Source organism: Myxocyprinus asiaticus, chromosome 46 (assembly GCF_019703515.2).
Source record: "Myxocyprinus asiaticus isolate MX2 ecotype Aquarium Trade chromosome 46, UBuf_Myxa_2, whole genome shotgun sequence".
In the NCBI taxonomy this organism is placed as follows: domain Eukaryota; kingdom Metazoa; phylum Chordata; class Actinopteri; order Cypriniformes; family Catostomidae; genus Myxocyprinus; species Myxocyprinus asiaticus.
In genome coordinates, this window is record NC_059389.1 from 29,562,524 (window position 1) to 29,580,549 (window position 18,026).

The 18,026-nt window shown below is 39.8% G+C and overlaps 1 protein-coding gene across 4 annotated transcripts in view; it reads right to left on the reverse strand.

Moving 5' to 3' along the window:
• LOC127436287 (anoctamin-5-like) overlaps positions 1-18,026 on the reverse strand; it is a 107,610-nt gene that overhangs the window by 11,888 nt on the left and 77,696 nt on the right. For all 4 annotated transcript variants that reach the window (XM_051690358.1, XM_051690360.1, XM_051690359.1 and 1 more), the window contains 7 exons: positions 8,883-9,111; positions 6,580-6,758; positions 6,341-6,438; positions 3,282-3,412; positions 510-715; positions 195-397; positions 2-107 (listed from right to left, as the gene is read on the reverse strand). In XM_051690358.1, the coding sequence (XP_051546318.1) occupies positions 2-107; positions 195-397; positions 510-715; positions 3,282-3,412; positions 6,341-6,438; positions 6,580-6,758; positions 8,883-9,111 (1,152 nt within the window). The remainder of the gene's footprint in view (position 1; positions 108-194; positions 398-509; positions 716-3,281; positions 3,413-6,340; positions 6,439-6,579; positions 6,759-8,882; positions 9,112-18,026) is intronic.

Genomic DNA, 18,026 nt, shown 5'->3' on the forward strand with positions numbered 1-18,026 from the left:
CCTCCATGATGATGATAAACATCATTTTGGCAGCGAGAATGTGCCAGAACTGCATCGTATAGCTGTACGGTTTCTCATGTCCGGAAGGGTTGCGGTAGTCACGGTACCTACAGTATCCACAAAACAATCATCTTTATTGCTACAAAGCTCTATCTATAGATATAAATTACACAACAGTACATAACCGCACAGACCTGCAGGTGGTCATTGTGGTGTTGTCGAACCAGTCCGGGTTCTCATCGTCCTCCGGGCGGTTTTCTGGCGGGATCTCAGAGATGTTGAAGACAGACAGGCTGTTGTTGATGTATCCTTGCATAGTGAACTCTGTACCGGGGTGATACGCGTACATATACACCAGCCGAGGGATCATGTCTGATGTGAATGACACTATAAAAGCCTGAAAGACATCAATGATATACAGTATTTTAGAGCAACACATTTAGCAAATTCTTAACTAAATCAGGATATTAAACTTTTTTCACTGAACTGTTTCTAATATAATGACTCACATTGGTGACTACTGAGAGAACAGCGATCATGTTCAGGATCTCCTCCCATGCACCGATGCTGTGAGCTTTAGATGCCACCGGACGGCGGAACTGAGTTGTAAACTTCCAGGCATCCACTCGAACTTCAACAATGTTATTGAACAGAGCCAGTAGAGGAGCCAAAGGAAAAGAGGCCACAAACAGAGTGATGAAGCCAAATTGAACCACTGAAAAAGTGAGAGTGAGAGAGAGAGAGAGAGAGAGTGAGAGAGAGAGAGAGAGATGCCGCTCTTGTCCATTGTCTTGTCATTGTACATACGGTGCCCTCTGTCAGTAAGACTGTGGTATTGCAGGCTGAAAACTTGTTCACAGATGTTGCTGGTGAGCAAGTGTGTAAATCAGTGTTGGGGAAGATACTTTAGATCTGTAGTTATAAGCTACTCATAATTTAAAATAGTTCAACTAAAGTTAAATTTTGAAAAAGTAGTTAGTTACACTATAAGCTAGAAATAAAAGAGCACACTTTGTTTATAACAAGACTACACGATCATATAATTTATAATACCTTGTGTATTCTTTGATTAACATTTAAATTGTCTCTTTTTTTTTTATTTTTTTTATTTTTTTTTTTTTGCAAGTAAGCCAAGTTTTCTCTCTGAAACCCCTCCTCCTCCACAGCACCACTTGTCTAGATCTGCTTCAAAGGGATATTGAAGGGAATCTACTATAACACCTTAAATTTATTCAGAGAGTTGTCATGACTGAACTGAATAAAAAAAGGGATAATCAGCAGTGTTTAACTAGAATATTTATTTAACTACAAATTATGCATAAAATGCTGTGCAGGGAACTCTACTGAAGTCTGCGACTGCACTGCCAAGGACCCCTCTGTCAAGCTCTTGAAGTTTGCAGACGACACCACTGTCATCAGACTCATCCAGGATGATGATGAGTCTGCATACAGAAGGGAGGTTGAACAGCTGGCTGTCTAGTGCAGTCAAAACAACCTTGAGCTGAACACGCTCAAAACGGTGGAGATGATTGTGGACTTTAGGGGGAACACCCCAACACTGACCCCCCCTCACCATTCTAAACAGCACTGTGGCAGCAGTGGAGTCATTCAGGTTCCTGGGCACTACCATCTCACAGGACCTGAAGTGGGAGACCCGCATTGACTCCATTGTGAAAAAGGCCCAGCAGAGGTTGTACTTCCTTCACCAGCTGAGGAAATTCAACCTGCCACAGGTGCTGCTGATACAGTTCTACTCAGAAGTCATTGAGTCTTCACATTTTAGAATAATAGTAAAGTCATCACAACTATGGAATAACATAAATGGAACTATGGAAATTATGTTGTTACTAAATAAAATCCAAAATAAATCAAAACTGTGTTATATTTTAGCATCTTCAAAGTATCACCCTTTGCCTAGATTTAGCAGACATGTACTCTTGACATTTTCTCGAGGTATCACCCTGGGATGCTTTTTAAACAGTATTGAAGGAGTTCCCATCTATGTTGGGCACTTATTGGCTGCTTTTCTTTATTATTTGGTCCAAGTCATCAATTTCAAAAACATTTTTTTTAATTAAATTTTAGATTTATAATGAAATAAATTAATATGGTGGCACAATTATATTTTTGTCTACAAAACTAATTTCAAACATTTAAGCATACGCCTTCAGATCAAAAGATTTTTAAGATCATGAGAAACATTTCGGTCAAGTGTTTCAAAACTTTTGAACGGTAGTGTATATATAAATATACAATATTCAATTTTGAATATTGTATATTTATATATACACTACCGTTCAAATGGGCTCTCATAACACCTGAGCAGTGCCACAGACTGATCGACTCCATGCCACGCCGCATTGCTGCAGTAATTCAGGCAAAAGGAGCCCCAACTAAGTATTGAGTGCTGTACATGCTCATACTTTTCATGTTCATAATTTTCAGTTGGCCAAGATTTCTAAAAATCCTTTCTTTGTATTGGTCTTAAGTAATATTCTAATTTTCTGAGATACTGAATTTGGGATTTTCCTTAGTTGTCAGTTATAATCATCAAATTAAAAGAAATAAACATTTGAAAAATATCAGTCTGTGTGTAATGAATGAATATAATATACAAGTTTCACTTTTTGAATGGAATTAGTGAAATAAATCAACTTTTTGATGATATTCTAATTATATGACCAGCACCTGTATATATATATATATATATATATATATATATATATATATATATATATATATATATATATATATATATATTTTTTTTTGTCTTATTGTGTATTCTATATATACTTTATTTTCTATCCAATTTTTTATTTTTACTCTGTTTCTGTTTCTATTTATTTTTTTATTCTTTTTTTTTATTATCTCGGTCAAGTTGCTGTATTGTATTGAAGCTCCTGACACCAAGACAAATTCCTTGTATGTATAAGCATACCTGTTAATAAAGCTGATTCTGATTCTATTGAGCGATGACTCAAATGAATTGGTAAGCTGGTTTTGTTGTGATTTGTCCAGCTATTTGGTGGAAAAACAACTCGGCTACTGTCTCACAACTAAAAAAGTAGTTACAGAAATACTTTACCAAATAAATGAAAATGTAATTCATTTTTGTTGTTTTGGAGTTTTATATAGCTAGACTTTTGTATTCCACGGAAGGAAGTAAATCATCCGGTTTGGAATAACGTCACAGAATATTCATTCTTTGGGTTAATCAAATCAATATTGTTCAATATAAGTTACTCCCCAACACTGATGTTTTGTACATGTGTGACACTCACCCATCTCCAGATACTCATAGAAGAGGCCAAGCTGACTGAAGTCCTGCAGGTCGTGATCCTGTTCCCAGCGGCTGTACAGACTCTCTGGATGATTCCTAGCACTCCGGCTCACCCACCAGTTACGTAACCAGCTATATACACATAAGCATAATAACCTATTACATTATTATGTTTAGAAAATAATTATTAATAAATTACTTTTATCTGTGGTGTGCACTTTGAGTCATCTTGGCTGGACGGCCACTTTTAGGGAGAGTAGCCACAGTACTAAATCGTCTCCATTTATAGACAGTTTGTCTAACTGTAGACAGATGAATATTTAAGCTCTTTAAGATAACTTTGTAACCTTTTCCAGCTTTATGTAAAGCAACAATTCTTGATCATACGTCTTCTTAAATCTCTTTTTTTGCGTGGCATGGTCCACGTCAGCAGATGCTTTTTGTGAATAGCAAACTCAAAATGTTTGAGTGATTTTTATAAGTCAAAGTAGCTCTAACCCACACCTCCAATCTCGTTTCATTAACTGGATGCCAGATTCGCCAACTCCAGACTCTAATTACCATGTGTTGACGTCTTTTGCCTAGGGGTTCACTTACTTTTTCCACAACACTGTAAATGTTTAATGGTATGTGTTTAGTAAAGACATGAAAGATTATAGCTGTTTGTGTGATGTTATCATAAGCACATTGTGTTTGTCTATACTTGTGATTTTAATGAAGATGAGATCACATTTTATGACCAATTAATGCAGAAAACCAGCTAATTACAAAGGGTTCACGTACTTTTCTTGCCGCTCTATAGTAATACCATTTTAAAATCAAAAGTTGCATATGTCAACATTAGTTAATGCACTATGAACTAACAATGAACAATTGTATTTTTATTAACCAGCATTAACAAAGATTAATACATGCTGTAAAAAAAAAAAGTATTGTTCATTAGTGCATGATTCCTAATGTTCATTAACTAATGTTAACAAATGGAACCTTATTGTAAAGTGTTACCATTACTGTATATTATAAACATAGCATTTCACTTATACAGTATGTTTTGTTATTACAGCACATTATGTACTTTACAACATGAGTTGTTACAGTGAGTTCATAATGTAATAAATCTCTCATAATATAATTATTACAGTTTGTGAAAAACGTTATTACATTATGTACTCACAATTTTATTACATTTTGAGAAAATTATTACATTATGAAAATGTATTACATTTAACTTGTTACATTATGTGCAGTTATCTTATTATGTAATGAGTTGCTAAAAGTCAGCTGGTTTGCTCTGCTTTGCGTCAGGATCCTGAAACTTCTGGACACACTGTGCCGAAAACCGAAACAAAAATAATAACTGTATTTAATTAAACAAATTCTAAATATTATTTGATATTACATTATTTTCTATTATATTATAATATAATGTAATATAATATATGTATTATAAATAATATACTGTATAAGTGATTTCATTTAGAAAACACATATTATTATACCATTAAATTTAGGCTCAAACAACTTTTAAAATATTGGATGATATCTTTTAAATATTGCACAACTCTAGAGATGTAAAAATTGACTTCTGGAAATATAAGCACATCTTTACCCTACAAAGTGCTAATAAAGTGCTTAAAGGTGCTGTAAGCGATTTTGTCATGGAAATGTATGCAAAAAAATGTAGTACTCCCTGAAAGATATTAATGAAATAAATGTCGTGAGATATCTCACCTGTCTCTGTGATAGCACTAGGCTCTGTGAACAGCGAACAAAAATTTGTCCACGAATCGCGGACAATGACGCTTTCTGCTTGTCAATCATTTTGAACGTTCTCATAGTATTGTAGTTGCAGCGAATTATTGGGGCTTACTGCCATTTTTATGCCATGTTGCTCATTACAGCTGTCAGTTGAGAGCGCTATTTTGCTGCTGTTGTTTTTGACAACCATTTCTGCTCTTGTCAGTCTCAATAAAGCTCATGGTATCTTTGTGCCTGGTTTTGGAAAAAAGGGGGCATGGCTAATCCAACGGCTCAGCTTGGGGAAATTCTGGAATGGCTAAAATCGCTAATCACTTTTAAGAACACAAAGAACAAATGCATATTTTCCATTTCTAATAGTTTCCTTTTATCTGTCAATCATTTATGCTGTCATTATTGCTGTAAGTGTGGGAAAATGAACTGGGTTTCTTTGTGACAGGATCACTCATTTATCTAGTTTCCGATGAAAAGCGTGAATTTGTGGGTATGCTCGAGACCGCAAGTGCCGGATGTCAAGTGGCTCATATTGGACTCTTCTTAACAACAGGTGTGATATCTGAGCACTGCGTTTAGTGTTCTATCATATAAAACAGCTTCCCAGCCTCGACAAAAGCACGGGGAACACTCTTAATTAAGCATTTTATGCCATTTTATGCCGAAAATTCAGTGCATCCCTAATCATGATCACCCAGAATTGTCTTATTTTGCAATAATGACAAGCTGACAGTACATTTATGGCCACATGTCAAATAAATAAATAAATGGACATGAAATATTGATTTCAGTTGAAATGATGTTATTATGTGAGATGAAATTCTCTAGAAACAGTTGAATTTCACATCCGGTTTGTGTCGAAGTTCTATTGGTGTTTTTTTTCTCTTGAAAATGACCGCCTGACTGCTCATTATCCTGCTTATTACAAGACTAATTGACAAATAAATATTATAATATTTTCTGCTTTTTAAGATATTTCAATTTAATAAAAAAACATTTTTATAAATAATTGATTAATGTGTCTTGATCACAGTAGTGGAGTCATGCTATAGAGTACCAGTAAATTATGCCAGATTGCAGTAGTCTGCTGCATCCTCTGCAACCTAACACTCAGAATCTGCCTGTAAGATCAGAATTTGCACCATGCAAATTGCCACTGGCTTTATTGGGAAGTCATTACAATTATCATACTCCATTTACAGTTATCAGAAAATGTTTTATGTATACAAAGACCACGAAACAGATAATGGTGATTATGCATATAATCTGGTGTGGTTTTGGCATCATTATGATGTCATGGGGACTTACGGTACTAGAGCTTCCTGTATGTTCCCCCACACTTGTTTACCGACCATCACGATCACTAACTGAGTGGTTAACTCGATCAGACAACCACCCGGCTCACACTGCAAAGACAATCATACATAACAGATAATGATACATTTTTATCTGATTTATTGTTTATCTAGATTTTAATATTACAGTATTCTATTATTGACTATATTACTGTATGTATATTTTTAAATGTCTTGAAATCTCAGTTGTACCTCTTCATTTCTCAGTCCGCTCCATTTGCCGAACATGTATCCATAGTTTCCTGGGTAACCCACAAATTTGCCTTTGAAGAAGGCGACGTAGAAGCAGGAGGAATAGTAGTTGACAAACTGGAAGAGGAACATCTTCACCGTGAGCTTGTTCTCATACTCCAAATGAGTTTTTGGAACCTCTGTGAATAATTTGTGGATGACAATCAGTATGCAAAGCTCCAAAAATCTGTATACTCACATACTTATGAGCATACAGTACATAGATAAACACTGTTTGTGACACTTGTTTGGAAACAATAATTTGTAAAATGCTGAATTAAGGTTCCAACAACACAGTAACCTTGCAGTTTTAATCCCAAACAGACTTTTTACAATACTTTCCAAATCGTTTTGAACAGTCAGAATGATTTATTAACAAATCAGAAATTGCAATGTCAAATAAAATAAAACAAATTCAAATTAAAATTTTATATATCTATACACACAGTGGCAAAAAATAAATATGTGAACCCTTTGTAATTAGCTGGTTTTCTGCATTAATTGGTCATAAAATGTGATCTCATCTTCATTAAAGTCACAAGTATAGATAAACACAATGTGCTTAAGCTAACAACACACAAACAATTAAAATCTTTCATGCCTTTTTTGAACACATACCATTAAACATTCACTTTGCTGTGGAAAAAGTAAGTGAACCCTACGATTTAATAACTGGCCGATCCTCCATTTGCCGCAATAATCTCAACCAAGCGTTTCCTGTAGCTGCAGATTAGACCTGCACAACGTTCAGATGGAATTTTGGACCATTCTTCCTTACAGAACTGCTTCAGCTCAGCCATATTCTTAGGATGTTTGGTGTAAACGGCTCTCATGAGGTCATTTCACAACATCTCTATTGGGTTAAGGTCTGGGCTCTGACTGGTCCACTCCAAAAGGTGGATTTTCTTTTTTTGAAGCCATTCTGTAATGGATTTACTTCGATGTTTAGGGTCATTGTCCTGCTGCATCACCCAACTTCTACTGAGCTTCAGCTGGTGCACAGCCACCCTGACATTATCCTGTTTGATATCTTGATAAACTTGAGAATTAATTTTTCCCTCAATGATGGCAAGCAGTCCAGGCCCAGATACAGCAAAACAGCTCCAAATCATGATGCTCCATTCAACGTACTTCACCGTCGGGATGAAGTTTTCATGTTGGGATGTGTGCCCTTTTTACGCTATATGTAGTGCTGCGTGTTCTTCCCAAACAATTCAATGTTAGTTTCATCAGCCCACAAAACATTTTCCCATTAGTGTTGTGGAGTGTCAAGGTGGTCTTTGGCAAACTTCAGGCGTGAAGAAATGTTTTTGTTGGAAAGCAGCAGCTTCCTTCGCGGTGTACTGCCAAAGACACCATGGCTGTTTAATGTTTTCCATATAGTAGACTCATGAACAGAGATGTTAACCAGTTCCAATGATTCCTTAAAGTCTTCAGCTGTCACTTTAGGGTTCTTTTTTTTACTTCATTGAGTATTCTGCGGTGTGCCATTTGAGTCACCTTGGATGGACGGCCACTTCTAGGGAGAGTAGCCACAGTACTAAATCGTCTCCATTTATAGACAATTTGTCTAACTGTAGACAGATGAATATTTAAGCTCTTTAAGATAACTTTGTAACCTTTTCCAGCGTTATGTAAAGCAACAATTCTTGATTGTAGGTCTTCTGAAAACACTTTTTTGTGATGCATGGTCCACATCAGCAGATGCTTCTTGTAAATAGCCAACTCAAAATGTTTGAGTGCTTTTTATAAGTCAAAGTAGCTCTAACCTACACCTCTAATCTCGTTTCATCAACTGGAGACCAGGTTTGCCAACTCCTGTCTCTAATTAGCTTTTTTGTTTTTGTGTTTAGCTTAGGGATTAACTTACTTTTTCCATGGCACTGTTAATGTTTAATGGGATGTGTTCAATAAAGACATGAAAGATTTTAATTGTCTGTGTGTTGTTAGCTTAAGCACATTGTGTTTGTCTATACTTGTGACTTTAATGAAGATGAGATCACATTTTATGAGCAATTAATGCAGAATACCAGCTAATTCCAAATGGTTCAAATTATTTTTCTCGCCACTGTGTGTGTGTATATATATATATATATATATATATATATATATATATATATATATATATATATATATATATATATATATAATTTAAAATATAAATGTTTCATCACATTTATTGAAAGGTTAAAACTTTACTTAAAATATCACGGGTAGATCATTTAGGTTAAAGTTCAGGTTAAAACCCAGGTAAAGACTCTCACCTATATCAGTGATCCAGATGGCCACACGCTCATACAGGTAGTTCAGAATCATTATAATGACAAAGTTAATACAGGAAGCAGTTACAGATGTGGCAAACTGAGGAGTGATCAGTGATCCCACCACATCCAGTTTACTGGTGGGACTATCCTTCATGATGCTTGCAAATGCCGCGAACACTGCCAAGCGATAGGCTATCACTCCGATTATACTGGCGATAATCAGTGATATCTGGGTTTTGGAGTGAGAAATGCATGTCATACACACAAAAAAAATGAAGAGATTTCATTCACTTCATTTACTAAATACTATTAAATTATTCAAACATACAAGAATAAATATTGAACAGGTCATTCCTACTATGCAGTACTTTTTCAGGTCTCTATCATACTTTGTACCAATACATTGGATAAAACATTAAACTCACAATTTATAAAGATGAAATAATATTAAGTTCACAATATCAAAGTCATTCTTTGGTTTGGGAGGATTAAGACATTTTTGCCATTTGTATTTATTTTCACTAGCAATTTATGAAGAAATGTTTCTTGTATTTTTTTTTTTTTTTTTTTTTAAGACAACATGTTTTCTTGGAAAAAAAAAAAAAAAAAAATATATATATATATATATATATATATATATATATATATATATATTTAATTCATTATCTTTCCTAATAATCACTTTATATCTTTTCTATCCTAATTTTCTATCCTCTAGTCTTTTGTAATATTCCTATATTTTTCCCCCCTCAATGTTTATTGCATCTACAAGTAAAACATCCAGTGTTATAATATGCCTATTAAAAGCAAATTCCTAAATGGCATCATCCTCCACTGATCATTTTTGGTGGAAAAACAACAACATAAATATCAATGATTATTAGCAATGGATTTGAATTCTGTGTTAAGTAAACCTATTCTTTTTTGCCATTGTTTAATCGAAAACAAGAAACAAGTCGAAAAATCTGAGCTTGACCAGGGCATATTTCTGAGAGTCTGATAATCCCTTTCATTGAAATACTTCCTTTAATTACAACACAAAGCTCAAAAAGTACTGCATAACAGAAATGACCCTAAAATATTTGACATTATGGAAACTATGATTAAACAGAGCACTCAAAGGCATATCAAAACAGTAAAACTTACATGCTGTTAAAAACATGCATCCTCAGCCTAAATACTCTACAACAAATGTCTGACTTACTCATTTCATATGTGCACTTCTGTATCCATACAGTCCATCAACTTATTAACATTTCATTTTAATATAACACAAATATTGTACAATAACCTGTTATATAATATCTGAATATAATAGCTCCGTTCCAAATATTAGAGAGCTGCCTTAGTCATGGGAGGATTCAGCCCCGGTTTGTTTTGTGTGTCTTCACTCGTGTTGTTGCACAGTTGTGGCGTTAATTATGCGTCGGCGTTGCTCAGCAATGCTTATTACCAGCCGCTGCCTGAATATTGCGACACCTGCACGCTATCTCCTTTCCCCTTTATAAGCAGCCCTTTGTGTGAGTTGTGTTTGTCGGATTGTTCTCGTGTGCTTTGCTTTTTTTCCCTCTCATGCTCACGTTTATTTCTTGTTTTTTAGTTGGATTTACCTTTACCTGTTTTCCTGTGCTCTAGTCTAATATCTCTCTCAGTACTCTCTGCATTTGGTCTTCTCTGCCTTCATCATCCCACCTCACTGCAGTCATTGCCTACCAAGCTTTTTCGTCATCATCATCATCTTCGCCATTGGACTTCTCTTGCTGTTTTTCACCTGCTGTGTTTACCACTCAATTATTCATTAAATATAATTTGAACTATTACCTGCATCTGGGTCCTCTATTTATCCTGACATAACGATCCGACCATTATTATGGACACAGCAGGACTCGCTGAAATCCAGCAGTACCTCACTCGTCAGGATTCCTGTCTCGCTCAGCAAGAGGAGGTCGCGAGATCCACCGGGCGAGCAATCGAAGCTTTGGCAGCACAATTCACCGAGCTCTCCTCCCTCATCCAACGACTGTTGTCTCAAGATGAGTCCCCTGCGCCCACACCGCCACTGCCGACCCGCCGGAGTCAGCACCACCCACTGCTTCATGATCTGAACCTCGGATCAACCCTCCAGCATCCTATTCAGGTGAGCCTAACTTTTGCAGAGCTTTTTTATCTCAGTCCTCTCTGGCTTTTTCTTTGCAGCCGTCTGCATTTCCCACCAAGCAATCCAAGGTGGCTTATGTTATTTCACTGCTGACTGGTCGGGCATGTCTGTGGGGGATGGATGTGTGGGAAAAGAAACATCCATGTTGCGCCTCATTCCAGTCCTTCGCTGATGAACTCTGGAAGGTCTTTGACCGTGCAGCGCATGGCAGAGAGGTAGCACATGGTTTAGCCGAACTTCACCAAGGAACACTATCAGTATCAGAGTATTCCATCGAGTTTCGGACGCTTGCTGCTAGATGCAACTGGAACAAGGAGGCGCAGTGGGACTTATTCCTGCATGGGTTGGCTCTGGATCTACCCAAGGCTTTAGATGGACTGGTTGATCTTGCTAATCGAGTGGACGCACGTTTTTAGCGTTGCTCGCGGCTAGGATCCACAGCAACTCATGAGCATCTGTCGTATGCTTCGTCACCTCCCAGGAGAGTTTTGAGTCAGTTTGCGGTCAGCCAGTCATCAGAGGGAGAACCCATGCAGGTGGGCAGAGCTCGGTTGTCCCGGGAGGAGAAGAACCGCCCACAATGCCCACAAGGTCTGTGTCTCTACTGTGGATCTCCAGGTCATCAAGCACATTCCTGTCCTGTAAAAGAGAGAGCCCACCAGTAGTTCAGAGGTTACTAGTGGGTAGTTCATTCCAACGGAAATCCTCATATTCCACTCTCCTCCCGGTACGACTGCAGTGGGGTTCTCTGCATCACTCCTGTCAAGCCCTAGTCGACTCCAGTGCTGAAGCCAACCTCATTGACGCTTCTCTGGTCAAGGCTCTCAAGATCCCCACATCTACTCTCAATGTCAAGATTCCGGTCAATACTCTATGCAACACTCAACTTACAGAAATAACTAACTGTACCACCGCCTTAAACCTCATTGTCTCCGGTAATCATTCTGAACTCACCTCATTTTACGTCATTGACTCTCCACTCACCACAGTCGTCCTAGGACATTCATGGTTATCCACACACAATCCTCACATTTGCTGGTCTGGCAACAAGATTTTGGCTTGGAGTACTTTCTGTCATGCTTCTTGTCTTTTGTCTGCGCCTTCCCCTGTTTCTTGTTCTGTGTTGCAGGATGAACCGGTGGATGTTTCCAGAGTTCCCATGGAGTACCTCGACCTGAGAGGAGTGTTCAGTAAGTCTTAGGCTGCATCTCTTCCTCCTCACTGTCCCTATGATTGTGCTATTGAGCTTAAATCAGGAACGTTTCCCCCAAGGTTGGTTTATACTCGCTCTCGGCTCCTGAAAGGGAGGCCATGGAGAAATACATTTCTGATTCTCTGGCAGCCAAGATCATTCGACCCTCTTTTTCTCCAGCATGTGCGGGGTTCTTTTTTGTGGAAAAGAAGGATGGTTCCCTTTGGCCCTGTATTGACTATCAGTGAATGAATGACATCACCATTAAGAACACCTACCCATTACCGCTGATGTCATCAGCCTTCGAGTGTCTGCTGGGTGCAAACTTTTTCACAGAATTGGACCTTCGCAATGCTTATCATCTGGTCCGCATCAGAGAGGGTGATGAGTGGAAGACTACTTTTAATGAGTGGAAGCCTTTCGGCTTAGCCAACGCCCCCGCAGTCTTCCAGGCATTAGTCAATGACGCGCTGAGACAAAAGATTGATCAGTTCATTTTTGTCTACCTGGATGACATTCTGATTTTTTCTCATTCTCTCAAGGAACATGTTCAGCACGTCAGACGAGTGCTCCAACGGCTGCTAGAGAATGGGCTTTTTGTCAAGGCCAAGAAGTGCGAGTTCCACGTTCGATCGGTAACCTTTCTGGGATTCATCATGTCACCGGAGGGGATTCAGGTAGACCCAGCTAAGATTAAGGCTGTGGTAGATTGGCCAACCCCGGATTCTCGCAAGGCCCTGCAGAGATTCTTGGGGTCGCCAATTTTTACCAGTGTTTTATTCGCAATTACAGCCAACTAGCCGCGCCTCCACCAAGACTGAGTTTTGCTGGTCCAAGGAGGCCGACCTGGCCTTCTCCAAACTCAATGGCCACTTTGTTTTGGCCTCCATTCTCATTACCCCTGACCCGTCTCGTCAGTTTGTTGTGGAGGTAGATGCATCAGACATGGGGGTAGGTGCAGTACTCTCCCAACGGAGTCCCTCAGATGACAAGATGCATCCATGCGCCTTTTTCTCCTATCATTTGTCCCCTGCTGAATGAAATTATGACACTGGTAATCATGAGTTGATGGCTATCAAGTTAGCCTTGGAGGAGTGGCGCCATTGGTTAGAGGGGACTGGGGTACCTTTCATTGTCTGGACCGATCATAAAAATTTTAAAGTACATTCGCTCTGCCAAACGTCTGAACTCCAGGCAAGCCCGGTGGGCTCTTTTTTTGGTCACTTTAATTTTTCCATCTCTTATCGTCCTTGTTCCAAAAACATCAAACCGAATGCCTTGTCTCATATTTTTTATCGTTCCGAGCAACCGATCTCTCCAGAACCTATTGTCCATACCAAGTTGGTGGTGGCGGCAGTGTCCTGGGAGATTGAGTCGAAGGTCCGCACGGCCTTACAAGGGGTAACGCCCCCGCTTAAAACCCCACCGGGCCATTTGTTTGTGCTGGAGTCTGTCCGTCCAGACGTTATCCGTTGGTGTCATTCCTCCAAAGTAGACTGTCACCCTGGAGTTGGGCATACCCTGACTTTGGTCAGACAGAGATTTTGGTGGTCATGCATGGCCCGTGATGTTCGTCAGTTCGTGGTCGCCTGTTCGTTCTTTGCTTGTTCTAAGACTACCAGTTTGCCCCCAACGGGACTTCTTCAGCTGCTGTCGGTACCTTCGAGACCCTGTTCCCATATTGCCCTCGATTTTGTTACTGCCCTCCCTCTCTCCCAGGGATTTACAGTCGTCTTGACCATAGTGGACCAGTTCTCAAAGGCAACACATTTCGTTCCTCTACCCAAATTACCTTCTGCTAGAGAGACAGTGACTGCTGTCGTTGACCACTTCTTTCGAATTCATGGCCTCCCGACAGACGTGGTCTCCGACAGGGGGCCCCAATTTGTTTCCAAATTTTGGAAGGAGTTTTGTAGATTACTGGGGACTTACTGTCAGTCTTACCTCTGGGTTCCATCCTCAGAGCAATGGGCAGGCTGAGCGAGTGAATCAGGACCTGGAGAGAACTTTACGGTGTTTGGCTTCCCACAGTCCCTCTTCTTGGAGTCAGCAACTTGCGTGGGTGGAGTACACACACAACTCTATGCCTGTTTCTTCCACGGGCCTATCTCCGTTTCAGACTAGTTTAGGTTACCAGCCACCTCCATTTCCAGCACTGGAACCCAAAGTCGCGGTCCCCACTGCCCATGCATTCATCCAGAGGTGCCGTCGCACCTGGAAGAGAGCCAGACAGACTCTCATCCAGGTGGGACGCCGCACTAAGACCCAAGCCGATCGCCACCAGTCTAAGCCTCCCGTCTACGTAGTAGGTCAGAAATGTGGCTTTCTTCGAAGGACATTCCTTTGCGTTCCATCTCCAATAAACTCGATCCAAAATGTATTGGCCCATTCCCTGTTACCAAGATCCTTAGCCCAATCTATTGTCTGTCTATTGTCTATAAATCTATTGTCTGTCTAAAATTGCGTACAGGAGGGTCCATCCCACTTTCCACATCTCTAAAATTAAGCCTGTTTTTTTTACTCTCCGATAAATCCACCCATTCCTGTTCCTCCACCACCGCGTCTCGTAGATGGGGAACCCGCTTATTCGGTCAAGCATATTTTGAATTCCAGGAGGAGGGGGTGCGGGTTCCAGTATTTGGTGGACTGAGAAGATTATGGTCCGGAGGAGAGATGTTGGGTCCCTGCACGGGACATACTTGATCATTCCCTCATTGACAGTTTCCAACAACGCCAGGTCACCAGCCCTGAATGTGCCTGGGGGCACACGTAGGGAGGGGGTACTGTCATGGGAGGATTCAGCCCCAGTTTGTTTTGTGTGTCTTCGCTCGTCTTGTTGCGGGTGTGGTGTTAATTACACGGCAGAGTTACTCAGCAATGCTTATTACAGCCGCTGCCTGATTAACGCGACACCTGCATGCTATCTCCTTTCCCCTTTATAAGCTGCCCTTTGTGTGAGTTGTTTGTTGGATCGTTCTCGTGTGCTGTGCTTTTTGTTCTCTCTCATGCTCCCGTTTATTTCTTGTTTTTTAGTTGGATCTACCTATACATGTTTTCCTGTGCTCCAGTCTAATATCTCTCTCAGTACTCTCTGCATTTGGTCTTCTCTGCCTACATCATCCCACCTCACTGCAGTCATTGTCTGCCAAGCTTCATCATCATCTTCGCCATTGGACTTCTCTTGCTGTTTTTCGCCTGCTGTGACTCAATTATTCATTAAATATCAATATCACTTAACTTCATAAGTGACTGATCTGGAATGCTCTACATAGGCAGCAACTCTGCATGTCAAACAAATAGGGCTCCTACTGAACACAAAGGTGCGTGAAATCGATTTGCGAAATTGTGTTCACCAAGGCTACTTGTGCAGTAGTACACCAATGAGCCAAAATATTATGACCACTCACAGGTGAAGCGAATAACACTGATCATCTCCTAACAAGGCCACATGTCAAGGTCTGGGTAGATCAGATTTTAAGTGAACAATCAGTTCTCGTAGTCAACGTGTTGAATGCAGGAGAAATGGGCAGGAGTAAATACCTGAGCGACTTTGACAAGGGCCAAATTGTTATGGCCAGACAACTGGGTCAGAGCATCTCTGAAATGGCAAGGCTTGTGGGGTGCTCCCGGTCAGCAGTGGTGAGCACCTACCGACTGTGATCTGAGGAGAGACACACCACAACCAGAGACAGGGTGTTGGGCTCCCAAGGCTCATTGATGCACGAGGGCAATGAAGGCTATTCCATCTGGTCTGAATCAACAGAAGGTCACAGAAAATTTTAATGATGGTTACGAGAGGAATGTGTCACAACACACGGTGCATCGCACCCTGCTGCGTATGAGGCTGCATAGCCGCAGACCGGTCAGAGTGGACATGATGACTCCTGTCCACCTACAAAAATGGGCACACAAGCATCGGAACTGGACCTTGGAGCAGTGGAGGAAGGTCACCTGGTCTGATGAGTCCCGTTTTCTTTTACATCACATGGCCGGCCATGTAAGAATGTGCCGTTTACCAGGGGAAGTGATGGCACCAGGATGCACTCTGGGAAGACGACAAGCCGGTGGATGGAGTGTGATGCTCTGGGCAATGTTCTGCTTGGAAACCCTGGGTCCGGACATTCATGTGGACGTCAATTTGACACGTGCCACCTACCTAAACATCGTTGTAGACCAGGTACACCCCTACATGGTAGCTGTATTCCCTGATGGCAGTGGCCTCTTTCAGCAGGATAATGCGCCCTCCCACACTGCACACATTGTTCGGAAATGGTTTGAGGAACATGATGAAGAGTTCAAGGTGTTGCCCTGGCCTCCAAATTCCCCAAATCTCAATCCAATTGAGCATCTGTGGGACATGCTGGACCAATAATTCCAATCCACAGCAGCTCCACCTCGCAACTTACAGGACTTGAAGAATCTGCTGCTAATATCTTGGTGCCAGATACCACAGGACACCTTCAGGGGTCGTTGTAGAGTTCATGCCTCGGCAGATCGGCGCTGTTTTGGTGGCATGCGGAGGACCAACAGCATATTAGGCATATTCTAATGTTTAAACTCATCAGGGTATTTTGGTCCAAAAAGTTATCTTTGCCTATCTTTTGGTACATCCTTCATGCTGTGAGCGCACTTATGATGCCTTAAAATCCTGTCAAGGTAGACAGCTCACTGGGGTTTGGAACAGAGCTAATATCTAGGCTATATTTAATTCTCTACTGATATAATATGCTAACATAAAACTGTGAGCAATAATTGTAGAATGATACATACAACAGTATTTGTTCCCTATATACAGTGGGGTCTAAAAGTCTGAGACCACATTAAAAATCTAGAATTCAAAATTTAATTTAAACCTTGAAATACAGAAAGTTTTAAGATTTGTACAAATCTAAAGCAAATAGATGTTATGATGTACATTGAAATTAGAAACATTTCAGATTATAATATGGACTGTTTCTAGGTCACGGATCAAACACATCCAAATTTGTGACAGTGACCCTTATTTACAGTGCATGCACTTAAGACAACAGCTTATTCTAGGGTTTATGCAGAAAGCGGCATTCAGAAACATCATGTAAATAAAAACGCCATTTTCCTTAAGCTGTTTAAGGGATTAAAAAAAAGTGGTTTTACACACCTGGGTTTGTAAAAGCAACGCGGCTTCTCATGGCTTCCTATCCTCAGACAACATGTTTGTTATTTACACAAATGTCACAGGAAAATCTGAGTATTATGTAATATGCCCTCTGCTTTCTAACCAAGCAGCCTGTTTAAGGAATTAAAGAGTACGCCACTAACACAGTGCATGTAAATGTGAATGGTGTTTTCGTGTCTTAAAGGTATATTTTGAGTTTAATACAAGTTAAGCTCAATCGACAGCATTTGTGGCATATATTGATTACCACAAAAATTCATTTCAACTCACCCTTCCTTTTCTTATAAAAAAGCACAAATCTTAGTTCCAGTGAGGCACTTACAATGGAAGTAAATGGGGCCAATCCATAATCGTTAAAATACTCATTGTCACAAGTATAGCCACAAAACATGAACAGTATGCATGTCAACATGATTTTAGTGTGATAAAATCACTTACTAACCTTTTCTGTGTAGAGTTAAAGCTAATTTTGCAACTTCATAGCCATGATGATGTAATGTCAACAAACCGTAAAACGACTGTAAAACAACTTTACAGCTCAAATAATACATGAGTTTTAACAGTTGAATTAATGTAAGTGTGTTTATAAAATGATAAGCTTCACATTTTTGCCTTTAACCCCTCCAAAAATTGGCCCCA